Consider the following 27,549-nt stretch of genomic DNA (forward strand, 5'->3'; position numbering starts at 1 on the left):
ATCACTGGAGGGGGCTTTAAATAATGTATACCAATACCTCACCCTCACCTGACCCTCAAAATTATAATAGCATCCCCAGTCATTTAACATCTATGGTTAAAGACTGATGTCATATTTCACCCACATGTAATCATAAATGCATAACTTTAATGATCTTTCACTTTTCAGTTTTCATTTATACCTTTTTAAATCATAAATCACCCTCACTTTAATTGCCTGGTACAATAAATGGATATGACATTGATGACATTGGTGCAGAGAAAAATTGACAACATGTAGCACATACTGACATGACATGTACAAGGTCAGTTTGACTGCAAAAGGAGAGCACAAAATAAAGTACACACTGCAGACTGTTCCTAGCTTCTTCATATGAAAGGTTTCCTTACCAAATGGGAAAATTATACCCATTCTTACAATTGATGATTGACGACATCAAAAAATTATGGTACCTCTCAAAAGATAGAAACTAACTGAGGTGCATAGTTGTCAAATTGATCCCACTTTTGCAGACCAGATGCTTTAATATTTAAGAGATATTCAGTGATGAATTTCAGGGAATATTTCCCCCCCACAAATGAATATGTAGAATATGACTATAAATTTGGTGTGCATCTTATCCAATGTACAAGACAGCGAGAAGCTCTGGCGTGTGAAAAGGATCAGCGGTGGAGCCTGCCATCTCTGTATTATTCTGAATCACACAGAACATGTTGTTCTGAGACAAAACCACTTCTTGACTCATGCGCGAGCACACACACACACACACACACACACACACACACACACACACACACGCACAAGGGGGGCAATTTGCAGTGACGGCTGCTGTAGCTGATTTGAAGAGAAGATTAGAGATCTGTGTGTGTGTGCGTGTGTGTGTGTGTTTGTGTGTTTGTGTGTGTGCACATATATATCTGTGTGTGTGTTTGTGCCTGCATGTGTGTGCAGTGCTTTTACCCATGTGCCTCCTGTCACCTCCTCCTCTGTGTGAGCCATAAACACAGGCAGGTCTGAGGTAAGGCTGGCGAGGGCCGGTGTTGGCTGTCGCCTCGTCTCTCTCTTCTCTCAAATCAAGGAGCGAGAGGGGTCACAGAAGGAGGTGAGGGGATGGAGGGAGCTATGTCACCTTCTCTCTCTCTCTCTCTCTCTTGCTCTCTGTTTGGCTCTTTGTCCCTCTTTCTAGTCTGCAGGCAAGGGGAGGGTGAAGAGCTGGGGTTGCATGGCTGCAGTGTAGAAAAGACAAACTAGGAAGAAGCATGGATGCGTCAGTTTTGTGGCAGCTCGTTTGGTTCGGTTCGTTGGCTCACTCACTTGTTAACCACATTTGAAATTCACAGCTCTTGGGACTGGCAGCAGTTCCTCTGAGGATGCAGTTTGAGTATACAAGCATCAAGCTCTCTGCCTGAAATTTGTGGGCTGAATGCCATTAGGCTGTGTTTATATGTACCCATACAAGTATAGCAGCTCTTTGCGGCTGTGATTGGTAAGGAATGGGCTCGGCTGATGATTGATATAGATGATGAATTCAGGGGAAACAGCGCCAAAGGCATCTGTGCCAGTCCTTGGGAAAGTTGCAAAATTCAGATGGTCATGTTTGTTGACAAGTTAATGTGAGTGGAAATAAAAATGAGCTATTCATAAGCCTGGGTCCAAGTTTTAGGAATCCATTTTTTTACATACTAACTCACACTTTCTCCACATCTAAGTAAAATAGTATGTATGCGTGTCTAGCTTTCGATTATCTCGACAGCCGTTCATCTGATCCAAGGAAGTGCAGAGTTGAGGGTGAAGTTTCTTGGATGGACGGTCTCCAGAAAGCTGGAAGCAGCAATATCAGCCAAGTAATCTGCCCCTTCCGAACAAGCATGTTTTGAACAGGCTCTGCACTAGGCCTTTAAAAACATAAACAACTTTGAGAAAAATGAGCGACAGAGAAGGAAGGAGAAGATGTGGTGACAGAGAGGAAGAGAAAAGAGCTGGAGAAACAGATCTAAAAGCCAGAGAAAGGGACGGTTAGACATGGAAATGAGAGCAGCCTTTCAGATTTCCTACAAAGATCAGCATTAAGCGCTTAAGCACTTCCTGGCAGAAAACTGGTGGTCTTAATAATTAATAGCCATGTGCATCTGTGTGTGTTTGATAGTGTGTGTATATTTGACAGTGTGTTTTTTCCATATTTTAATCAAGTTCCTAAATCTGCCCAACAAATGTTGCAAACTGCATTTGTTGGAAATAGGATATCTGGCCGTATGCTATTACTGCTGTCTCCAAAAGGTCAGCAAAATACATTTAAGCAATAGTGCAAGAGAGGGAGTGCTGTTATACTGAAAATCCTCAGTACTTGGCCTGTGGCCTTGTACCTACAACTGAATCAAGCTTGAAGCCTCCACTGTAGTATCTGATCAAGATTCTTTCTTGCGTGGAAAAGTGTCTATAAAGCAGCACTTCATGACCCCCATCTTAACCGTAGCCATAACCAAAACCAAAACCACAGCCTGGGAGGCAACACTGCCAGTCAACAGTGGGGGCACAAAGGAAGTAAGCGGCCACTGGTTTCCACACTTCTGTCCTCCCACATCGTTCTCTGATCACCATTCACAGTTAAAAGATTTATCACTGAACACTTGTAAAGCGGAGTGGTGCATAATGGTAAAACAGCAGAGTGCTGTTGTACTGTATATCAGCACTCATGGAGCAGCTCTTGTCCCATCACACTGTGCCACTGGGACTAACTGTTTTGTGATACCAAATGTACTAACAGGCCAACCAGGCTGCTTGTGTTTTGGCTATTAGTCTGTGAGACAGTTCCACACCCTATATTATATCTAGGCCAAACAGCATCATGTTTGAGGTGTTGATAAGCTACACATAGCAGTGTGACATCTAGCTGTCTTTGTCCTCACATTTAAAAAAAAAAAAAAAAAAAAAAAACAGGATTTGTGATGTAATATTATGAAGGATCTAAATAGTGTCATAATGTGTAATTTTCAGAACATTTATTTCCCAACTACAGTAACTTTCAGAACTTTCGCCGAGGAGCTGGTATCAACTCTCTGAGCATCTTTGTATGTAGACGAGCAAAGATCCCCGAACAATCTGCTCAGCTGAACTGTGAACACAACCTGCAGGTCATCCTGAGGCCACACTCTGAGCCTCACAATGTTTTGAATAATCTCTGAGAAACATTTGTGTTGCTTCACTGGTTTGTATACCAGGGAATTTGAAATCAAACTGTATTAACATAAAAAAGAGCTTTCAGAGACAGCAGTGCAAAAACACATTTTCCAGTTGTTGAACACTGTGCAACTTCAGTGTAGCATTAATGTTGTGTAAACGCAGGTCAAACAATATTTATGGGTCTAACCCTATTGTTTTTATTTGGATTTTTTTCTTCCATGTATTTAATTTTTTTTCTGCCTTAAAACAATCTGGAGGTCAGAGACTGTTCAGCTCCAGAACAACTAAGTCTGGTGGATAAGTCTCAAATTTACCCCACTGATTTGTGTTTTACCTAATAACTTCTGGAATGTATCATGAAGAATTATTTTTTTCCACTCAGATTTCTTGTCTCTCAACAAATCCATTCCAAATAACAATTTTCATTTCCACCATGAACGGTTTTCCACCATTTTGTTTTATGCAAAACCCATTTTTTTTTTTGCAATTTCTGCCACAAAGTTGGGCAAATCTCCATGAAAATTTGCAGATGGCTTATTACCATATTGAAAATGCAATGACTGTAACACACACAGAAGAAGTTGATGGTAAAGACATGCAAAGGAAGTGAGACTTAATTGCTAAATGATTGAGTGATCAAACTTGACATACATGTCTGGGATGTCCACCAAAGTGCCTCAGACACCAATTGGTCATGTTCCATATTGCCAGCGTCAGGCCAACCGTACAATAGGAACACTTTTTTTTTCTCCCACAAAGTTGACTCAATCTCACAAAAATTTTATGGAAATCATAATCATCATAATCATAATCATGCATATGTCATGCCCATTTCACAGAGGTATACAGTAACTGGTATTGATAGTAACTGGTATTGATAACTGGTACTAGTTGTGCTGTGATACAAGATCAAAGTTGACAATTATTATGTACAAATTGGAAGGGAGATATAATCCCTGAATTATAAATGCTTGTGCAGTCACATTGGCTCGATAGGTTATAAAATCTCCCTCATTACTTAAAAAACAAAAAACAAAAAAGAAAACAAACAAACAAACAAAAAAAAAAACTACAGGGCAGGCAACTTGGCCAAGAACCCAAAAGATTGTTTTTTCTTCAGAGTCATTCACCAAACATAAACATTAGAACATTAAACATTACACATTAGTTCACTGCACATACCAACTTCATTTCTGCTCTCATATGTTTCTGCTTTTTTGAATATTTATGCAAAATCTCTATTTTGCTGTTTATGCTGCAACGATTATCTCATCTCCACAAAATTTTGCACACAGCATATTTGGACTTCCAAAATTATGGCTATTACAGAGTTTGAAATTCCAAAATTTGACACACATAACCATTTGGCTATGACACACAAATGAGGCTGACAGCAAAGATGCACAAACATTTAATGCTGGAGCAATCAAGCTTCAAATATATTTGTGAAGTGGCTCCAAAGTGCATCAGATCACATTTGGGTATGCTCCGTAATGTTGCTGTGAGGGCAAATTGTCAATTTTGCAAATTGCGATGTCTCACTGAAATATCTACATAAGACTTATGAATCATCATAGAAATGTTTTGCCTCACCACAGCACTTTCAAACTCTGCTGTTTTGGGAGAATATTAAAATAGCAGCTGCATGGAACTCATCATAACCGAGCAGAGGAAGTGTAGCTGTGCTGGTTAGAGAACAAATATTGTGTCATACTAACAGTATAATTATGGAACATATGTAAGCTTGTTTGTGGAGGTGATGTTACTAGATTAGAATGTGTGTGTGCATGTGTATGTGTGTGTGTGTGTGTGTGTGAGAGAGAGTGAGAGAGAGAAAGTATCTCTCTAGGTCAGGATTGCTGTGTATTCAGTTGCCATACGCAGACCTTTCACTGTCCAATAGTATTTTTTCTGCTTGGCTCAACTTCACTTTAGTTACAGTATAAGAAATAATTTCAGTTTTGGTTTTTGCTTTGGTTAGTACGTAGCAGCCCACATGAAAATGCTCTATGATTTATGACTGTAGGTTTAACTGAATCCTTTAGCTACCTTGTCACTACCTTGTTAATTCAGTTCAATTTGGTTCAGTTCAGGTCTTTATGGTCCCCTGGGGGGATATCGAGTTTACAGTCAGGGTCACAAAAAACATCCAATAAAAACACAAGACAGCAAAGCATGAAAGCAAGAGGAAGAGAACATCAGCAAGAAAGAGCTTATCGTTCTACAGAGCCGAGGAGCACATGTGAGAATCAGCCAGTCTAAGCAGAGGGCTCATTCAAATTTTAAAAGATTGATCATAAAGTGGATCCTTCTTACTAAACCAATTCTGTAAGAAGTTGTAGAGTTGTCAATAGGGACAGAGATAATTGGGCCCCCCTCTCTGAAATTTTGTTAGAAGTGATCATCATCTCTTCATCTGGGATATCTGGGATACATGAGCAGCCCTGTGCTGTCAGTTGCATGCAGGGGTGTTGTGACCAGGCAGGTCTGTGTGCCAGGATGATCCACAGGGTCCCCAACTGTAATTACACATGTAACTAGAAGTTACTGCACGTTGGTGGTAGCCCAGCAGCTATTTAGCATTGGTTAGGATTACAGTTGAGATTTTTGAAATTCTTTAGTTGGGAAAAAATAATAATCTTTTGCTCCTCTCTGCTGCCCTAATGAGAGCACCCTTGGCTCTGACGCTGGCCTACCAGGAGGGTGCTACCGGAGTCTGTCCATCAGTGCACCATTAGTCCATTTCCAGACCATTTCCTTTCTGCCCGGCAAGCATGCCCCAACTCCGCTGGTGACAACTGTGCTTATCTTAGCCATAGGTCTAATTCTCGCAAATTCTGATCTAGATGTGTCTAGACCTAGCTACCTTCTGCAAATTACAAATCTCGATCCTTTGTTAAGCCCTCTGAAAATAAAGCTAGCCCCCCAGAGCTCATAACATTTTTCTGTCTGGGGTCTTAATCCAGACCTATGTTAACCTGACCCCCTCCACCCCCTTCTTCTTCCTCTCCGTCTTTGAATGAAATAACGTGTACATCCAAGTACACTGATACACTATTTTTACCAATCTTAACCCATCCCCATTATATGTGACATTATTCTTCAATTTTTGTAGCTATTATTGCACACTGACTTTTCTTCAGGTTTCGTTCTTCAGGTTTTTATTCGTTCATACCTGATCCACTTAAGTGCCTAGTGATGATTGGCTGAAACAGATCTACCTGAGCAGGGCATGCATGAAGGTGCATGGGCCTTAATTGGGTGAGGTGCACAAGAGTACAGCTGGAACAAAAAGCTGCAGGACAGGATTTGCCTTGACCTTGAGGGTTGGTTTGGGAATCACTGTTTTATAGCATCTCTGCCTGCCTGCCTGTCTGTCTGTTTGTCTCTCTCGCTCTCTCTCCCTGTATACTTATATTAATGTACAGAAGTGATGTTAGAGATCCATGGGGAAACATGATCTGTCCTAGCTATCTAAAATCCAATGCTTAACTTCACTCCATCTCTGACCCTGTCTCTACCTGCTCTCTCTCTCTCTCTCTCTCTCTCTCTCTCTCTCTCTCTCTCTCTCTCTCTCTCTCCCTCTCTCCCTCTCTCCCTCTCTCTCCCTCTCCCTCCCTCTGTATCTGCCTGTCTATCTATTTATCTAGCTCTATGTGGAGGGGATGTTAGAGGTCCCTGGGGAACCATCCTTAGCCCCGGCTATCCGGACAGCTACCCTTCATCTCTCAACTGTACCTGGACTGTTGAAGTCAGCCATGGGAAAGGTAAGTGACATACAGAATGAGTGAGAGAGAGAGAGGCAAGTAGTGTTCACATTCACAGACACACATCTGGTACATATAAAAAAACAGTATGAAAAGGGTATGAAACCACCGAAGATGCATGCACACAAATGAAGGTGGTATGAGGTAATAAATAGTGGATAATGTATTATTAATGTGCTTCTGTATATACAGACTTAAAAAACATTGCTTTCTTCCCTAATTTCTTTTTTATAGTTTAATGATGTTACATTTAGGATATTTAGAGCGGCAGATTCAAGTTTTCAGGGTGCTATTAACTTATCTGGGAAAAATAGCCTTGAACCCTACTGATAAATTTCCATCCAAACCATTTATTTTCAAATTCTAGGTGAGCCAAATAACATCTATTTTATATTTTGTCAGTCTGACATGATGTTAGAAGTGTTGACTCTAACACTTTGACAGTGTGTCTGTGCTGTCAGCAGACTTTAAATTGGTTAGAACTGTTTATAAAATCTTTCTTAAGAGAGAGACTGTCTGTGTCTCACTGACTGTCTTCCTCTTTTCTCTCACTGTCTCTCTCTCTCACCGACTCTAACAGGGGTCCAGTTTCAATTCAATTCGTTCCATCTCGAGGACCAACACGACTACCTCCTGGTTACCGAGAACGGGAGTTTCCTGCAACCACTGGCTCGCCTGACCGGCAACGAGTTGCCTAGCAACATCAATGCTGGTCTCTATGGCAACTTCAAAGCCCAGCTCCGATTCATCTCTGACTTTTCCATTTCATACGAGGGCTTCAACATAACTTTCTCTGGTAAACTGCTTAATTGTTGTAATGTCATTCCCCATTGAGATCTAGATCCAGTTAACCTTCAGTTCAGTCAATTCAGAAGTAAATTTCCTTCTCAGTTAAAATATTGAAAACCGTCAAATCTCTCATATTCTGCTCAGACAAAAGTCTCATATTAAATTTAACATAAGTTTGGCACACTTGATAAATATCTATACATGTCTACACGATGTGCACAGCCCTATACAGCCTATAGAATAGATTTCAGCATGAGTGCAGGGCCCATTAAAAGCGCTCTAATCTAGTGCCCTTCATACCAGAGATCCAGGCTACACCCGCCCCTCATAAGTCAAGATCCCCTACCTAACAGCCCACTCAGCACTCTCCCTGACACTGGAGAGAGTGCTTAAATCTGTTGAGTCTACACTGTGGGACCTTGTGCTCCCTCCCAGATGGCATAAGCTGCTACTTAGAATCTAGCACATGGGATGTGTCACCGGAGATGTAACTTGCCAGTCTCAACATGCTCAGCATGCCAGTCCATACTGCAGCGCACTCTGAATTACAAGAGCAGTAAAATAAGGATACAATCTGTGTGCTCCAAAACGATGGTAGCCTTAGGAGAAGATAAATCTGCTGCTGCACCTTGCTGCAGACAAAATCAACACAAAGTGCATCCCAGGACAAGCTGGAGTCAACCTCTGCTCCCATAGCTTTGTAGGATGAGCCTAATCCCATCGCTGTGAATTTAGAAGCAGTATGTGCTGATCATGATCTGATCAAACTTTTGAACAAAAAAGTTATTTTTTCCAAAATATTATTTATTAACACAGACTATTTTGTACAGTTTATTTATTTATTTGTTTATTCAATCATTCATTTTATTATTATTATTATTTTTTTTTTTGTCAAATCATGAGTATCATTTTTAAATGAAACTCTTCATAGGAAAAGCAGAAAGAACTCAAAGCAAACACTTGGTAATTTTCACAACTCATAATTTATATTTAGATTTGAATGGATTGAATTTCAAGTTTATTGATCTTCATTGTTACTACATCTGCTTGCACCGCAACACATGATTGATTTATACTTTTACTGTATCAGACATTACATTCCGTGGAAAGTAATTACTTCAAATGTCCTGTCACCACCGTTGTTTCATATGTTCTGGAAATTATTATTGTTAGTTTATTCTTTTAATTTATTACAGTTCTGTAAAATATTACACCATTCATTTTAATAAAATATCATCCTAATTAGTATGCCAGGGCCAGAGAATTTTGTTTTTTTATGCCGCTGGTGAAGTGCAGAATGTCTCTCTTTTATAACTCAGGCATACGCCAACTCTAATGAGTCAATACTAGTCAATAATGGAAAAACAAACAAACAAACAAAACAAACAAAATTTCCAGTTATGATACTGAGATGTCTCAACTCTATCGAAACACGTTATAAAGAGTTTAACATCTATTTGTTTTCTGCAGAATACACCCTGGAGCCGTGTGAGGACCCTGGAATGCCTCCGTTTGGCAGGAGAAACGGTTACAGTTTCGGCGTTGGAGATACACTCTCGTTTTCCTGCAATATGGGATACCGCCTAGAGGGGGCACCGGAGTTAATCTGTCTCGGAGGGGGACGGAGAATGTGGAGCTCTCCATTACCTAGATGTGTTGGTATGTAATAACAATATCCCTCCTGCTGCCTACTGGTGCCAGATAATTGGGTGTTTTGAGATTTAGTCAGATTTTTTTTTTTTTTTTTTGTAATTTATTAGGCACTTGTCACTGGAAATTGCCAGCGTGCTTTGCTGAAAAACACTTGTGTATGTGTTCATATCAACAACACCAAGCTTAAGTGCAAGTGTAATTTTGTAAAATGTACTTGCAAATTTGTAGCTGTCACTCGTAAGAAAATACTCCATTAGTTTGCCCTCCGTCGTCATTACAATACAAACACGATACTTTTCTCTGCAACTTCTTTCTTTCACAAACAAAGGGAAATAAGATTTTACTTATTCAACAGTCTGTGGGATAGCATGAATGCCCTCTTGGGAAAATTCTGGGTCTCCAAAATATGTTGAGAAATTTGCTGCTGATAGGTTGACCGTCTTTGTGAATACAGAAATGTTTGTGTTTGTGTTGAGTGAAAGGAGAAAGGCTGTGCATTTTCAATGAACTTCTTGAACCAGGGCATTTTGAGTTCTATAGGCAGCAGACACTCAAGGCCAACTGAATGAATACATGCATGAATACATAAACAAATAAATAAATAAATAACAAAGCATGTGAACGGGCAAGAGAAAGAATAAGACATATAAAGAGACACTGAGTGAGAGAAAGAGTAGAACAAAGTGGCAGTAAACGAATGACAGGTAGTGGTATGTGGATGAATGAAGCGCCTTATTGGAAGCAGGATTTTGCATTCAGCATGCAAATATTCTTGATTTTTTCAAGGTTGCATTTTTACGTATTATTCCCTAAAAGGTTATATTGAGTGCAGTGAACTAAACTGAAACCAGACTGAGAAACATTTACAGACGTCACTATATACAAAACCACACTTTTACAAACCCAATTTCAGTTGCTGGATGAAGTGCAGCTCATATCAACGGTACTTATTTGGTGAGTTCAGTGATATTTCTGTCTGTTCTCAGTCCATTATTTATTAATGATTTGCCTTCTGTCACCAGCCCTACCATGTTACATTTGAGTCTTACAATACAAAACAGCATAGAAAATATGGCTTTCTGATTTCATCCATGATAATTATTAAGATGCGCTGCGCTCTCGGATGTTGTTTTTCTAAACCTGTTGAATAAACCAAAGTGAAAAAGACAGCCGCGAGCAGGATGATATGAAAAACAAGTGGAAGGCAGAAATAGATGCAAACATTCAAAGAGGCAGAAATAGATGCAAAAGAGACCTTTGTGAAAAGAAAATGCTAAAAAGTGTTTTGATTGCTTTGATCAGGCGCTCTCTCGAACATTTTGATCTCAGAACCTGAATGAGAATTTAACATCTACCCTGGGAGCCAGGTTCATCAAAACCCACTTGTACTGTTGTCATGTGCTGACCCATCAGAAGTAGATTCATGCCCCACTTTGGCCTGTAATCCATAATGGTGTAACCAAGCATTCTGACATCTAATGGAGAGTCAGAGGCAGCGAACAACACAAGGCTGAGGATAAATGGAGCTGGCAATCTGAAAAAGCCGAGAGGGACAAACTTCAAGGTCTTTGTGAGCAGGCAATGCCTTAAATTAGGTTTGATTTGGGTGTAGATGTAGAATCAATAAGGGGCGATAATAAGAACAAATAGCAACAGAGACAGTACTGAGGGTTTCTGCACTTCTCCACGGGTTGTGTTGTTTTTACCACAGCCACGAGCAGTTTGGGACAGTAACGGATGCAGCCAGACAGCTCAGGTGAAAAAGAGAGAGACCCGAGACAGATTATGTGTTTTTATTTATTGCTGGCGAACCAAATCTAAAAACCTACCTCGTATTCTCTTTAGCCTTAGATGATGTTAGCAGAAGCAAAGTTTGAGGCATTTTGTCATCATCCTGCACAGACTGATGCTGCAAAAAAGAGAGAGAGAGAGAAAGAGAGAGAGAGAGAGGTGATGCAGTGTTCTGTGGTATGGCCCAGTGTGGTCTGCTATATTTAGTTCCTGTGTGTTGTGTTGCATTGCTGCATGGTGTGCTGCAATGCAATACAGAGGAGGAGGAGGAGGAGGAGGAGGAGGAGGAGGAGAGGAAAGGAGATTATGACATTACACCCCTTGTTTTCATGTTATCCGTCACGTCAGCTATACTAACTTTCTCTTGTTTGGCTGCTGTTTCTGCTGTCATCAGCCTATGTATTGGTGCAAAGCCTGATCATGCAAAGATAAATCAGAAGACAGAGGTTCTGCAGGGTTACTGTGTGTTGTAGTATGGTCTGCTGTATTTTGTGCCTTTGCCTTTTTTTGTATGAATAAAGGTGAGAAAGTAAAAGCAGAAATCATGCCAATGTGGATCTGAAGTTGTATTGAGTAGGATATTGACTGAGTAGGAGACAGACTTTGTTGATTCATAGGATGTTTTGGGAAATTGTGTTTGTGGTCAGGCATGCACATCTTGGAAGAACATCCTGTTCTTGCATCGAAGATTAAATTTATTTTATTTATTTATGTATTTATTTATCGTTGAGTAGTATCCACAAGAAAGTTTGTGACAGTGGCAAAGGGTGTTTGTAGAGTAACTCTTCCATTTGATAAAATGTTTTCGTGGCCTGTCTCTTCTACTCCATCTAGAGAGACCCTTTTTGTCAGTCAGATTATATGGAAAATAAGCTGCTATTCAGTAATATAGCCGAAGAAAGGAAAGGAGCGCAAAGAAGAGGAAGGAAAGAAGAAAGAAGTGGAGAGTTGAGAGGAAAGGAGAAGACTGGAGAGGGGAGGAAGAGGCAGGATTGATTGAAGTAGAGGAGGGTAAAGAAGGCACTATTCATGGAGAGGAAGAGAGAGAGAACGAGCGAGACAGTGAGAGAGTGAGAGAGTTAAAGAGGAAAGAGGGAGAGGGTGGAGAGGTAATTTTCTAAATGGAAACTGTAGCAGCGTGATTTATTGACGATATGACAGCTGTAATATGACTATTACACCAAGTAGAGACACAGAGAGGGGGAGAAACAGAGGGAGAAAGAGGGAGGAGAGGGACAGTGATACTAGAGGGCAAAAGACAGAAGTAAAGACAGCATCTTAAGGTAAATTAGTTTCTGGCCTCCTCCACAGTACTAGATGGTGAAAATCTAGCACTTTGGAACCTGTGAACCAGTGTTTGTGTGAATGAAATTAAACACACATACACATGCACGCACACACACACACACACTTACACATGCACACAGTAGAAGTACTATTCATCTATTTCTACAAAATAAAAAGAGAATCATCACCCTCTGTAGGGAAAAAGAAACTTTTTCACTACAAGGACAAGATGTTAAAGAGGAAAAGCCAACATCGGCCTGATGTATTCTCTATGACTACTTGTACAATAGCTGGGAAACTTTTATTCAGTAGATTCACACAATGAAAAGGAAGAACAAAACATTTTTGGGGAAAAGCAAACTTGTTTTTATATAATTCCAGAGGAAATTCAAATGTGGGACAGATTTTTCTCACACCACATGTTCATTTTATCATTATAATGCTGATTTGGAGCGAGCTAATTTTAATCATTAAACCACTCTTGAATCTCTCTGTCTCTGTCTGCCATCAGCGGAGTGCGGTTCCTCAGTGGTAAACAACGAAGGGATCCTTCTTTCTCCCAATTACCCCATGAACTACGACAACAACCACGAGTGCATCTACAGCATCCAGGTAATGACTCTATTCACCTTCCAGTGTAAAAGGCTTCTTGGTGAACAAAAGCAGTGTGTCACGAACATGGAGCTCATTATGAAAATTCATTGAAGTTATTAGCTGGCTTCCGACCTTTGCGGGTGCATGTTGTCTGCTTTGTTGGTGCATAAATCTGATTTGAATTTTATGTTGACTCCAGGTTCAAGCCGGGAAAGGCATCAATATTTCTGCCAGAACCTTCCATCTAGCTCAGGGGGATATACTCAAGGTAGGCACACACACAAACACACACACTCACACACACACACAGTCTTTTCCCTTGATGTACAACAGGGAAGACAATGCCGGTGTTCTTGGTGTGTTTACTTGTTCCTCTGTCCTTCTCCTTTCTTAACATTTCTCTCGAAAACTGATCAATACCAATAAAGAAGGCTCAGCTCATGTCCTTGAGGCCTTAACTGGATCGTCTCCAGTTACTTATCATGTCGTATAAGGTACCTAGCAGTGTATTCTGCCATTCCTATTCCAGATTTATGATGGCAAAGACAACTCAGCTCATGTTCTTGGAGCATTCACCGGATCGTCCATGTTGGGTCTGACGCTGATTTCCACCTCAAACCATCTCTGGCTGGAATTCTACAGTGACCCAGAAAATACAGGGGAAGGATTCAAACTGGTCTACTCCAGTAAGTACACACCACAAACCAGTGAGCACTTTCCTCAGGAGAGTGGGATTCATGCTGGTTTACTCTATTAAATCTCCGGTTCCGTGCATTGTAGTGCTCTCTTGCTGCCATCCTCACTTCAGTTAGAGAATGGCCAAATGGTTTCAAAAGAAGATAGTCAAAAGGAAATAAATTCACGAGTTCAGCTGGCTGTGCCTGGTTATGTTTACAACTTGTGTAAGAGTGTCGTGTATGTGAGCCACAAAAAGGTGAGCTGTATATGTGCAAGTGCCAGTGAGTCATGCACCTTTGTCCACAAATTTATGTTATTACTAATATTAATGGAAAAAATGCTTTTCAGTCCTAGATCTGAGCTAATATGCAGTTCAAACTGGTACATACCATTGTTGAGTATTTGAGTACTACTTATGCAATCAAGTATGTGTAATCTGTCTTGGGGTTGAAATACACAATTTTAGTTTTAACACTGGTTACTTTTGCTGTCTTTAGTACATGTTACATACTAATATGTTTAAAACAGGAGCAGGATACACAAATAGTATACATACATACATAAGTTATATGCATGGCTTGTAGCTGGACTGCACAGTAGAACACAATCAGATCATTTCAGTAAGTATGTTTCATGTGGCAGGTGTACAAATTCCTAATGAGTGTAATATACAGGGTGAATCAATTTAATCCTCAATGGCTCTCATTTATGAAACCATCACAGAGCTCATTGCAAATTCCAGCACTGAAACGATCATAAGAAACTTGTCACGTTTGATTAACGAAGCCTTCATAGAGCTCTGATCCGAGCGTAGGATGCGAAGTGAAAGGTGTGTTCTCGTGTGCACCAAAACACACCCACGTTTGGCGGTGCTCTTTAATATGCATGTGTTGGAAGCAGACAATCTAATCGTTTAAATGGAGTCATGCACAATGATTTGCATACGCTTTGAAGTCGCTCTGTCTCGCTGCTGTACGACCAGAGCTGAGCCCTGCTTAGCCTATTCTGCTGCACCTCATCTCTCATACCAGTGCAGCTTGAAGTTAGTTTATCATGCGGTATTCACAAAAAAAAAAAAAAAAAAAAAAAAAAATGTACGCTTTGACTGGAGGAAAATTGCAGCAGCATTGTTTGTTTGAAGGAAGTAACCATTAGGTCACACTATTTTCCATACTGTTTCAACATTCATGTAGGGTACAGTTCAGACTCAGGTGGTGGGTTTCAGTAAATAATGACTGCTGGCTTATTTTGTCATGCTGTGTATGTGTGTGTAATATGCAGAGAATTGCTTCAAATGAGTATACATCCTGGCAGGCCAGAGGTGAGCATCATCTAGCAGTGCAATTATGTTCAAACTGCTGAACAGTAAGCATACACAGTTGCGTATGACGGCCATTGAGAGCATTTAGGCACACGGGTGGCTTTCTAGGTAACAGATCAAATCCTGGTTAAGGTGTTATTAAGATAAGCTATTTATATGTCCCTTCATATCCCGCTCTCCGAATTCCTAAACTGAGCACATGAACAAACAGAATATTCTGAATATTGCCATGGAAACTGAGCTCAGGCAGACTGTGAAAAACATTAAACGAGATAAGGTGTTTACATGCTTCAGTATGTCTGCTAATATTGGTATATCCCATGTACCTGTTTCAATTTTTTTGAGAGCAGCAAGAGCTTAACAGGATATGATGCATCAGCACGCTCAGAAAAAGAACCCTTGAGTATGCCATATGTACAAATAGTGCTATGCATTTAAACAAACTAATTCTGTTTCAGTGGTAGGTCTTGTAGTAAGCATCTCGAAGAGCAAACACTATAAAGAATTGTATCCTTCCCCTCTCTTTCCTTTCTCTCCCTCCGCAGGTTTTGAGTTGTCTCATTGCGAGGACCCAGGCGTGCCTCAGTTTGGTTTCAAGGTGAATGACCAAGGTCATTTCTCCGGGAGCAGCATCACATACAGATGTGAACCAGGATACACTTTGCACGGGGCTTCCACGCTGAAGTGCATGACAGGGGAGAGGAGAGCCTGGGATAACCCTCTGCCTTCTTGCATTGGTATGTAGAGATTTACTGTTAAAAAGACACACAGATACAGGCGCACACGTGTACAGGCACACACAAATGCACTCTACACAGTCATAGATGGTTAAATGGATGGATAAAGCTATATAATTAATGATAAACTGCAGGGAAATGGGGGGTCAGGGTTGATTTCACTTGTCTTTCACTTGTATTGCAGCAAGGCGTTGATAGGCCAAACAGTCTCCATCAACAGCCATTAATTCACAGTTGATAGGTAATAATTGGCCAGTAATTGACATTTATGTACAGTTATCCCAAAGCAATCTGTCAGAGCTCTCACCATCATTTCAATCCAGACCTCTTTGTCGACAATTGCAAAAGGACAAATCCAAAATAGCACATTTTCACTTAAGAAATATCTACAAAATTAGGCTCCTTCGCTTATATACCGGTCTAAAAAAACAATTCATGCTTTTCTTTCTTCCAAGATTGATTGCTGCAATATATTTCACATCCAGAAACATCTAATTTGTCTAACACCCAGCAGCCAGAACACTGAACCACATCAGAAAACACAATCACATAACCTGAAGCGCAGCACTAGTCATTGTCTCCATGCATGTGCATGTATTGATTGCAAGCTCTACATCTCATGTACAGTACAAAGCATTATGTGGCCTTGCCCGGCAGCATGTTGCGTTGCCTATTCGCTTGCTACCTATGCAAATTCTCTGACCAAAGGACTTGCCATTCATCATTTTCAAAAGAAAACGTGAGCAGGATTATCTCCTACAAGGCCAACTTCCCCCGGAGTCACTTTCTTGCCATCATCAGGGACTCAGAAGCCATCTTGGTTTTTAAGTGAAGACTGAAGGACCATTTATTCAGCACCGCTTATTATCTACCTGAAGTCCCTCTACCCAACACTTCCATTTCCTTTCCTGCTGTGCTTGATTTGCGGTCTGCTCCTGTACACTGCTCTTGTTTTCCCTCATTGCCCTGGTGTCTACATAAACACACACACACACACACACACACACACACACACCTCAGCTCTCATCTTGAAATCCTCTTCTTTGTTCTCTCTTTTTCTCTCTCTTTCTACCTGTATTTGTTTCGGTGTTATTCCACAAAAGCGCTGAGTGATAAACCTGTTTATTAGAATCGCTTCATAAATCAATTTTAGTTGACATGTTTTTGCAGCAGCCATTTTCATCGCTGCATGTAAGCATTTGGTTTAATTCATTCAAAACAGCCTATTATGAAGCTTTGTCAACCTTCCTCAGTGCAATGATATATTTTCAAACATTCCATTAGTATACCATTACCTTAATTTAGAGGGTTTTTTTGTATATATATATTCATAATTTCAGAGCTTTTAACATTGATAGGGAAATATCACACCACATTTATGAATACTCATGTCAGCAAGCCAGTAGTGGTGATTTATGTCACATGCAGTTCCACTATGACTCTTTATTCCCATGATCCTCCTAAAACTCTCTGAGACACATAGTTGACTCCTCTTGTTGCTTACAGGAATGAAGATGTTGGTCTGTAGTACGCAGAAAGTTATGGGATTGCTCTGTATAATCCCAAAAGCAGTTCTCATTCATGGGTCAGGACATAAGTATTTGAGGCTAGGTACTTTCACTTGGTGTCCCATTGTATTTGGAGCTTGTTGTGTGCTGTGCAGCCATTTTGACTCCTACCTGGTGACTGTGTGGTTTAACATTTATTGTCCAATTAAACTCAAACAAATGCTTAGCCTATCAGGAGGAACACAAAATGGCTGCTGTGACCGGGCCCCAGAAGGGAGCTGTAATAGTGTAACAGCAAGCCCAATGTTTTTAAACACCTTCCTTTCGTCAGCACCGCCTCTGAACTTTCTGATTTCTGATTCAGCCTAATAAGTCTCTCTCGCTCTCACTATCAATAATGAAACAGTCATAAAGCCACTGGCTGATATTCTCTGACTTTATATTTTAGCAATGACATACAGTGACCTTAGCTAACCTCCAGTCTTAATATCATATTGCCTCGTATTATTACTTATAATCTTTCTTGCTTCACCCTTGTTTCCCTCCTTCTTTCTTCTCGTCTGCCTCGTTTTCCTCCCTCTATCTACCCTCTTTCCCAACTCCTAGTCTTAATATTGCTCCTACTACTACAGATAATATATTCTAGAAAAGGAGGTTGGAGAGCCCGGGGGAGGAGGGAGGAAAAGAGGGAGGGGAAGTGCGGCGGGGAGGGGGGTTGCTGTGAAAGATATTACAGAGAGAGACAAAAAGAGAGGGGGAATTATTTCCTGTTATATAATGGCTGGTGATTCTTTAGGGAGGAATGCAGGATCAGCACTTTGTTGCTCTTCTCCTCTCCCCTCTTCTCTTCTCTTCTCCTCTCCTCTTCTTTTCTCCTCTTCTCTTCTCCTCTCTCCTGTTCTCTTTCCTCTTCTATCATTTCTGTGTGAGAGAGATAGAGACAGAGACAGAGAGAGAAAGATAGTTTGATTCTTTCGTTATCCATTTGTCACCGCGATGATCATTTAATCACTGTTCATTGGCTGCTGAGGTGAGCTGAGTGGATCTGATTGGCTCGATAAACAGCCGCTGCAGACAAATAACTGGCTGACCTGTCATACATCACAGACACATGCACGCACACACACACACACACACACACACACACACACACACACACATAGATTTCATTGAACTACTGTACAGTTTGTCTTTAGAATTATGCTAATCAGAGAGACATCTGCATCTGTTTGCATGTATAGGTTGTTATTAACAGCCTCGACTGTCTCTCTCCTCTGTTCTGTGTTAATGTGTGTATGTGCGTGCATGTGTGTGTTTGTGTGTGTGTGTGTGTGCGTGCATGTGTGTGTTTGTGTGTGTGCCATAGCGGAGTGCGGAGGTCGTTTTAAAGGCGAATCCTCAGGGCGGATCCTTTCTCCAGGATACCCATTTCCTTACGACAACAATCTGCGTTGCACCTGGACCATCGAGGTGGACTCAGGCAATATTGTCAGGTAATATGATGATGATGATGATGATGATGATGATGATGATGATTGGGATTGTGACACAATCCTGACTTGATCCTGACTAAGTCCTTCTCCACTGTAACTGTAAAGTTAAAACATCAAGGCCCAATCTGTAATTGCAGTTTGATGCCACCTGTTGAGCCACTGCTCCTCCACGCCTGGCTTTGTTTTCATTTTGATTATGAGATCGCCAATATTTTTTTTTTTTTTTTTAAATTTTCAATTAACTAAAATTTTTATTCAAGAATCGGTGACATGTTAATGAGCAAAATAAATGATTATTTGAGCTGCAGTGGGACTGACAGCTGAGGTAATTCTCGCTGTGAAAGTGTTACCCTTTGGAAATCGCCGAGTGTATCCATAATTTATATTTAAAAATCCCTTACCGAGGCGTATATATTGTAAATTAAGTCGTTTGAACGTCAGAGTAATCCACAAATGCTCTATGATCAGAAGAAGTCTTAGGGGCAATGTTCCTGAGCAGTCTGCCAAAAACTTTAAGCGAGTTATAACTTTAATACATAATTATCATATTTGAGATTTACAGTAATTTATTCTGTTCATACTTTTTTCTTAAGCAATTTCTCTTCCATCTCCTCTCCTCTCCTGTTTAATGTTTAATGTCTCAAATTATGAATATAATAACCCATACTGCTAATAATTGTATTGTTTTTATGCAAATTGCAGTCTTCAGTTCTTGGCATTTGACACGGAGGCTAGCCATGACATGTTGAAGGTTTGGGACGGACCAGCGGAGAATGAAATGTCTTTGGCAGAGCTCAGTGGCTCTCTGCTACCTGAGGGAATCCATTCTACCCTGAACACCGTCACCGTTCAGTTTGAGACGGATTTTTACATCAGCAAGTCAGGATTTGCTATTCAGTTCTCCAGTAAGTAACGATGAGCATTAATCACAATTAGAATAATATGGAAATCCTTTCTGCTGTTGTTGCTGATTCCATGGCTTCTTTATGCATTTCAGACATATCATTTTGCTTTTTTGACAAGTTTTTCAGACAGTATGTATGTTGTGGTGGCTATAGGTGCTCAGAGTGGCCACCATTCTTGAGTGCACATATAGAAATATGCCTGTGAAACAGCAAACCTTTTAAACACAATAAACTGGCACAACAAACACAAATAATCACTGCCATCTGACCAATCGGGAATGTTCATGACATTTTATTTATTTATTTATTTATTTATTTATTTATTTTTTTTACAATTACTTCAATTATTGCTATTTTTAGATAAACACATCAGTCTAATTGCCATAATTATTCAGTGTGACCCAGATGCCGACATTAACAAGTCTCTTCTCTTTCTCCTTCCTTCCTCCATCCATCTCTCCCCTCTCTTTCTCTCGTCTCTCTCCCTTCCTTGCCCCTCTCCAGGTTCAGTAGCTACAGCCTGTAGGGACCCAGGGGTGCCAATGAATGGCAGTCGTAGTGGAGATGGTCGTGAGCCGGGGGATTCAGTGTCCTTTCAGTGTGACCCGGGATACGAGCTCCAGGGCGATGACAAAATCACCTGTATACAGGTGGATAACAGATACTACTGGCAGCCCAGCCCGCCCATCTGCATAGGTGAGAAGTCCAGCTTCTCAAGCACATATCCTGTTTATATACCATTTGCATCTGAGTCTGGGCCTTAGCACTGCTCAAGGACGCTTCTCTGAGGGATTTTGAAGACGAATGTTTTACTGAAGCTGCAGATAGCTTATATTTGGTGCTAATATTCAGCATCTTTAAAACTGAAAGTTACTTTGCAAGAAACATAAACAAAAAAGACTAGAAAACTGTTTCTAGAGTAAATCTCCTTAACGTTTGAATAAACAAGATGACCAAAGTGAATACTGCAAATGTAAAATGAAAAAGATGAGAAATACACAGTTAAAACTCTTTAAAGGAAATAGGAGTTTGGGAATAACTCATATCAGAGAGAGGAAGAGGGAGCATGGGCACACTGGTGTACAATATTTTAAAAAGGCACATATGGGCTAAATATATTGGTAAATTGATAAATTGCTGTAGCCCTAATGTGGAGTGACATTATTCTTCCTTTTGGCAACTAAAACAATCTTTATCTTAGTAATGATACATATGGTTTTAGTTTTTACATACTACTGATTTTGAATAAAAACATTCACTCAACTTTCATGTTTTTCATTATAGTAAGTGAACTGAAATTAGGTTTTTATTCCATATGCTTGAATTTGTAGAATAAACAAAGTGCCTTCTCTTGTGTTTCTGCTGCAGCTCCCTGTGGAGGAAACCTAACTGGCTCCAATGGTTTTATATTGTCTCCTAACTTCCCCCACCCCTACCCCCACTCCAAGGACTGCGACTGGCTCATTGCTGTCAACTCGGACTATGTCCTGTCACTGGCCTTCATCAGGTAAATAATCCAAGTCATCATTTTAGGTTAACGTGACTTGATTGAAGTGACACCTTCTCATTTTGAATCCAACTCTGTTGTTTTTCTGAAGCAGACACCTGCCACAATGTAGAATGAAAACTCTTGAGTTACTGGTACTTCTTGTAATCCATTCACCACAATGGGTAATGAACCACAAAGGTCATGTCAATCCCTGTTGGATGATGAAGGCCCAGTAACGACCAGGCACCTTCTTAATTTATCTTGCTGCATAAAGCGTGGATGAAGCATGGTCATTGCTGCTTCGACTGCGACTACATAAGACTCCTGAATTGTGACACTATTTTGGTTAGACTTGAAAGTTCGTAAAAGCATCCATCATTCAGTGCCCTGGTACACTGACAACTCGCTAAGCTTCCAGCACCATACAGAATATACTTTCTGTAATAAATAAGGAACAAGCCACTGCTGTTGGTTTCTGGTGGACGGGCAGCCCTGGAATTTCATGTCGACACATTTTCTCTCCCCATCTCCTTTCCCGCTCCTTTCCCATCCCCGTCTCTCGCTCCAGCTTCAGCATTGAACCAAATTATGACTTCCTGTATATCTACGATGGTCCGGATAGCAACAGCCCTCTGATTGGCAGTTTCCAGGACAGCAAACTGCCAGAGCGAATAGAGAGCAGTTCTAACACCATGCACTTAGCCTTCCGCAGTGATGGGTCCGTCTCTTACACTGGCTTTCACCTGGAATACAAAGGTAAATATATTTTTTAATAGTAGCACCTCCATCATTATGTATACATACACTATATAGGTACTGTTAGGGTAGCCTCTACTTATCTAATTGCCTCTAATATTAGCTAATTATCTCAGAGTCCAAGATAATAACCAATACTGCAACTAACAAAGCACAAACCACACAATTTACATTCTGCTGGGAGGATTCAGCTCTCCTTTTCTGTTTGCTTTGCCTCCTTTGATATGTTACCCTACAAAGGACACTTTTAGTATTACAATCCATCCACCATAGCATCACTATGACCTGCATATCAACAGAGAGCAACACTGGCAACATTTCTTTGGCATTCAGGGCTCAAATGGTTTGTCTCTTAAGTCGGATGTCACCCTGATACAAATACAATGGGGATGGACGTATCATCTATCCATCCATCCATCTATATATCAGTTTTCCCAGCATGCATTGGGCAGAAGTCAGGCTAACACCCTAGATAAGTTGCCAGTCTGAAGTGTGTCTTCATTTCTGAAATGGAAACAGAAATTAGACGCTCCTCCCTGCTGGAGATGTCCTTAGCGTTATGATTGCCACTTTGTAACTGTCACTTGTTGAAAAATAATTTTAATATTGCCTGCTCTTCAATGTGATTACATCAAGGGTTGTTTTCTTTCTTATCTCTGTCTTCCACAAACAAGGAAGCGTAGGAAATGAGTTTTAAAGCTTTAGCAGTTACCATAATAGAATGCCTCAGATGTCTCCGGGGAGGAAGGCACGTCTTCAAAATGTTTTAAGAAATATACTGCTGATACGTTAACTCATACTTTGAACAAAGAAAAGTACACTAGCAAAGCTATACTACGCAACACCAATATCTGGGATTTTTCCGTCCCCACTGATGATAAGTAAGCACCATGGTGACTTTAAGCCGGAAAATGTACTACATGAAATTTTTTTTTTGAATTGGCAGAGAAATAATGTGTTTGTCAGAGGAGTTAGTTTCACTTACTTACACATAAGTGCAAGTAAGACAAGGCTTCCGTGGGACTGAGTGGAATTACATCTCAAGTTGGTGCGGGGTAGCCAGTAATCTTTTGGGAGTGGGGCCAAAGCCATCATTTGCAGGATTCATGTAGCATACAGCCTGTGGATGAAGTTATCATTTCTGCTTCATCTTTGCAAAGGCAGCTAAGTCAAACAGACTGTTACAAAGGGCAACTAAATGCACGCTGCCTCGCTGATTACAGTGCAGGGGTTATTTATTATTCAGATTTTCTTTATTATTCATGTCTGTCTGTCTCACCTCTCTAATTCTGCTCCTCTCCCTGCAGCCAAGCTGAGAGAATCGTGTTTTGACCCAGGTGTGGTACTGAATGGGACCAGATTGGGATCCGATTATAAGCTTGGCTCGACTGTTACCTTCTATTGTGAGGCCGGATATGTTTTGCAGGTACAGAAACTCAAAGAAAAAATCAACAGGGTATTTTTTAGCTGAAGAACCAAGATTCTGGTTAAGTTAAGATTACATATTGATTGATTGATTTTTCTGTCTGGAATGTCATTTTTTGTCCTCTAGGGTTATTCCACCCTAACCTGCAGTATGGGAGACGATGGCAGACCTGGATGGAACAGAGCATTACCTAGTTGTCAAGGTAACAGCCACGTCCCCCTAGCCAAAAACACCCACCACACACACACACACACGCACACACACACACACACACACACACACACACACACACACACGCACACACACACACACACACACACACACACACACAGATTTTCTTAGGATAGTCCATCAATTGTAATCATGCATGACTAACTGTGATAATCACACTGCATGTGCATTATCACTCACACGTTTGAAACTGTGTGTGTGTGTGTGTGTGTGTGTGTCCTGTCTCCAGCTCCGTGCGGCAGCCGTTCCACAGGTACAGAAGGGACCGTTTTATCTCCAAACTTCCCCAGGAACTACACTGCTGGACACAGCTGTGTTTACTCTATATCTGTACCTCGAGAGTTTGGTAAGCTTATTCTCTCTCTCTCTCTCTCTCTCTCTCTCTCTCTCTCTCTCTCTCTCTCTCTCTCTCTCTCTCTGTGTCATACACACACACGTGCACACATGATTGCAGTTCATAAAACTAAGAAGTTTTTGTTATTTGATTTATTGGAGTTTCATACTTTTGTGCACTAAATGAGCGGACAACCATAGTTGGCGAGTGTGAGTGAAACTACAATAAAAACAGCCATTATTATGTCTTTTTCCTCTTTGGTTCCACCGGTGTTTGATGTTTGATGTGAATTTTCCAGAAATCTATAATTGTCTGTGCAGTAGGTGACGAGACAACAGTCAGCAGAGCGAAGCCTGTGATCACAATAACTTTCTTTGTGTATTCTCTTATTGTTCCAACTTAAACTAAATGATGTGAAATGCCATTAGACCTGCTCTGATTTTGCAGGGGTCACAGTGGGACCCCCCCCTCAGCCCCCTTTAGGGCTCTTAGATCGTTCTGGAGATACTACACATGATCAAAAGACTCTTGCCGGGCACAAGTTATTATTTGATTCCTGTGCAGAGTTTCATCATTGAAATGACATTTAAATATGAGGCTTTTTTTTTTTGTTTTTATCTCTATGCGTTTGATCACTGGTCTTTAAGCCAGTCATAGCTGACACATTATAAAGATATGCATATTTTTAAAGATTGCTTACATAAAGCCGGGCTATGTTGGGAGTGTGATGTCATTTTAACAAAATGTAAGTCTCTTCTAATTGTTACAATGGCTAAAACAGCTTACTTTAAATATGTGAGCTCTTATTAATTACTGAGTATTTGTGTAACTGTAATCACCAACATGATCCATTTGAATATTTAAACTCAGGGAGAAATCGAATCCTTTCCACTTTATTTTAGATTACTTTTCTCCAAAGTAGTGCATGTACAGTTAACGTGACAATGAAACAGCATTTTTAGAGCCTTTTGTTTGATTAATTTGTTGTATTTCCTGCAGAGAGAGGTTGTTGGGAGCGAGGCTTCACACGTGGAGGGTTTTTTCAAAAATGTAAACCCACAGGACATCAAGTAGCAAGAGAGAGGCAGTTTGATTTGATTGTAGGAGCATGATTGTTCAAAAATGTGATGTTAATGATTGTGTAAAATTTTTCTCACACCTACTGGTTTATCATCAATTAATCTGTCAGTGAGTTTTATTTAAAGTGCAGAATCACCTTGCATCATGACCACAAAACACTTTACAACCTAAAATAACACATAGGACAAAACATCCAGCACACAAATAAAATAATACAATTTTAAATAAAACCACATAGAAACATGTCTATACTATATAATTAAAACATATAGGATGAAACACACAGCAAATAAATAAAATAACAATTGAAATAAAATGACCACAGTAAAATTGGCAGTGTTAAAGCGATGTTAAAAAGGCACTGGACACAACCAAGTTCTAGGTTTCAATGAAGTGAATAAAGGTAGGTTTTCAATCATTCAGTTTAAAAAAAATCAGTTTAATAAAGATGTAGTTCATTCCGTGGCATTTATTTTTAGATAAGTGAATATTCCAGCATGGGAAATTAGCAAGTTAACAAGTTGTAAAAGTCATTTTTTTTCCCCAATGTGTCTATAAAGTGTTTAACAAAGTACACAGATTTAATTTGATTAGTGCTTTAATTTCAGTTATTTACAGTGTCTTCATTAATTTTTCAAGATGTGTAAATTTACATTGTGTGTAATATGTCACATCGCAACATTGTGTATTAGCATCTAAATGAGACGTTGACACACTGCTCGGTTCAACTAGCTAACCGGGTCTGATTTGAGCTTTTGCAAACAATCAATAATAGGTGGATATGAGTGTCAGTGATGTCCAATTATGCCCTGTGGCGTTATGAATAAATGCCAGCTCTCCCTAAGGCTGTTGATGGTTGCTGTCTCGTTACATTTGTATGGAGGCTTTTGGAGTGTCAGCTCCATGTAGAAGTTTTGACTGGGAGAAGCCAAGATTTGTTTGCCCTACATATTGTAAAAGACACACAGACAGCCTCCCTGTACCTCCCACACACCGAGACAGAGAGATTGTGAAGCTTGTTCTGTTAACTTGTAGTGCTGTAACTTCACACCGTGCCCAAATTGGTTTTGATCAGCCATCGCCGTAATAGAAGTTATGCTCATGCAGTAAATGTGATCCTGAGTGGTGTAGCGGTAGCTGTGTCCCAGTTCAATTGTTTTTTTGTTTTTGTGTTTTTTTTTTTTTTCTAATAAAAAGTAAAGGTTACAGGCTGCAATTTTTTGTGAGATTAATGTTATCCTGCTATATGTAATCAGTTATCCCCAAACCTTGAATGGCGAAGGGTTTTAAATGTGTTGCTGATTAAGAAGAAAAGTGAGGGAGAGAGAAAGGCATATCCTGAGAAAAATCTTAAAAAATAAACAAATAAATAAATAAAATAAACTCTGGAATGAGGAAGGGAGCTCTGAATTAATGAGGCAAAGAGAGTTAATATTAATGCTACTATAGTTTTAATTCCAGAGAAACTCAAAAGTAGCTGTCAAACTGGAAAACAATGTATGTGTGTATTTGTGTGTGCATGGGTGTGTGTTAAAGAGAGCAGGAGAACAAGACAGTGAGCGTGTGCGTTGTCGCTGTGTGTGGAGAGTCAGAAAAAGAGGTTGTGTGTCTTTGCGTGCATGTACTTTTTTTTTATTTTTACAATCTGCAATGCAGAAGGATTCTCGGTACTGAGCCATGTGTTTAACCCAGTGTGGGACAACTCCGCTGTGATCACTTAGCTCTGTGTGTGGTGTGTGCGTTTATATGTGTGCGTGTGCGTGAATGGTCCTTTTGTTATCTCAGCATGAGAGCAATCCTCTGTGTTGTCTTTGCAATAAGCTCACGCCTGCGTGCGTTCATGTGTCATGAGTGTGTTCTGGTCTGAAGCTGTGCTGTTTTGAAGCGGAGTCAGCTGTGAGCTCCTCCACATGCTCTGGGCTGTCTAGATATCGCTGACTGACCTGCTGACCCGCTGGGGAATGGAGGAGACACAAATCACTTTCCTGCAGATTTCCTTAAAATCTATACGCAGGGAAAGCTTTTAACTCTTTCTGCTGACAAGGAGAATCCCATCATTACTCATGTCTGCTCAACACCCAGCCCCCATCCACATCCACACCTCCACACACTTTTATTGTCTGACTCCCACCTCGCCACCCTTTGAGCTCTCATCCCTGCAGGGATTAATTGGCATCAACCAAAAATCCAAACTGTGTGGGTCCTTTCATCATATTTTAAAAAGAAACTTAGAAAATCAGATATCCTTTGTGAGCCAGAGCAACAATTTTGCTGTATTCAGATCAGGTTTCAAAAGAACTCCACAGAGAGAGAGAGAGAAACGGCCCTGTGTAAAGTGACCAGTGACCTTCTCGTAGCAGAATATCCTTGGCAATGTTCAGATTTAATCCTTTACACCTCAGCCTCAGGGGTGAGTAATGGAGGGAGAGAGAAAGAGGGAAGGAGAAGGAGAGATAGTAAGAGAGTGAAACAGAGTGTGTGCTTATGTGCATGTGCACCTTTACGCACTGGTGTGTGTCAAGTGCAAGCG

General features: G+C 40.4%; 1 protein-coding gene across 1 annotated transcript in view; it reads left to right on the top strand.

Moving 5' to 3' along the window:
* Positions 1 to 27,549, top strand: part of csmd3b (CUB and Sushi multiple domains 3b) — a 409,385-nt gene that overhangs the window by 316,923 nt on the left and 64,913 nt on the right. The window contains exons 19-33 of the mRNA XM_030063400.1: positions 6,831 to 6,947; positions 7,528 to 7,743; positions 9,207 to 9,395; positions 12,979 to 13,079; positions 13,261 to 13,329; positions 13,591 to 13,747; positions 15,606 to 15,797; positions 18,672 to 18,798; positions 19,501 to 19,703; positions 20,208 to 20,399; positions 21,072 to 21,210; positions 21,761 to 21,948; positions 23,256 to 23,374; positions 23,501 to 23,576; positions 23,835 to 23,951. Coding sequence (XP_029919260.1) covers positions 6,831 to 6,947; positions 7,528 to 7,743; positions 9,207 to 9,395; positions 12,979 to 13,079; positions 13,261 to 13,329; positions 13,591 to 13,747; positions 15,606 to 15,797; positions 18,672 to 18,798; positions 19,501 to 19,703; positions 20,208 to 20,399; positions 21,072 to 21,210; positions 21,761 to 21,948; positions 23,256 to 23,374; positions 23,501 to 23,576; positions 23,835 to 23,951 — 2,202 coding nt within the window. The remainder of the gene's footprint in view (positions 1 to 6,830; positions 6,948 to 7,527; positions 7,744 to 9,206; positions 9,396 to 12,978; positions 13,080 to 13,260; positions 13,330 to 13,590; positions 13,748 to 15,605; positions 15,798 to 18,671; positions 18,799 to 19,500; positions 19,704 to 20,207; positions 20,400 to 21,071; positions 21,211 to 21,760; positions 21,949 to 23,255; positions 23,375 to 23,500; positions 23,577 to 23,834; positions 23,952 to 27,549) is intronic.

Source organism: Myripristis murdjan, chromosome 11 (assembly GCF_902150065.1).
Source record: "Myripristis murdjan chromosome 11, fMyrMur1.1, whole genome shotgun sequence".
In the NCBI taxonomy this organism is placed as follows: Eukaryota; Metazoa; Chordata; class Actinopteri; order Holocentriformes; family Holocentridae; genus Myripristis; species Myripristis murdjan.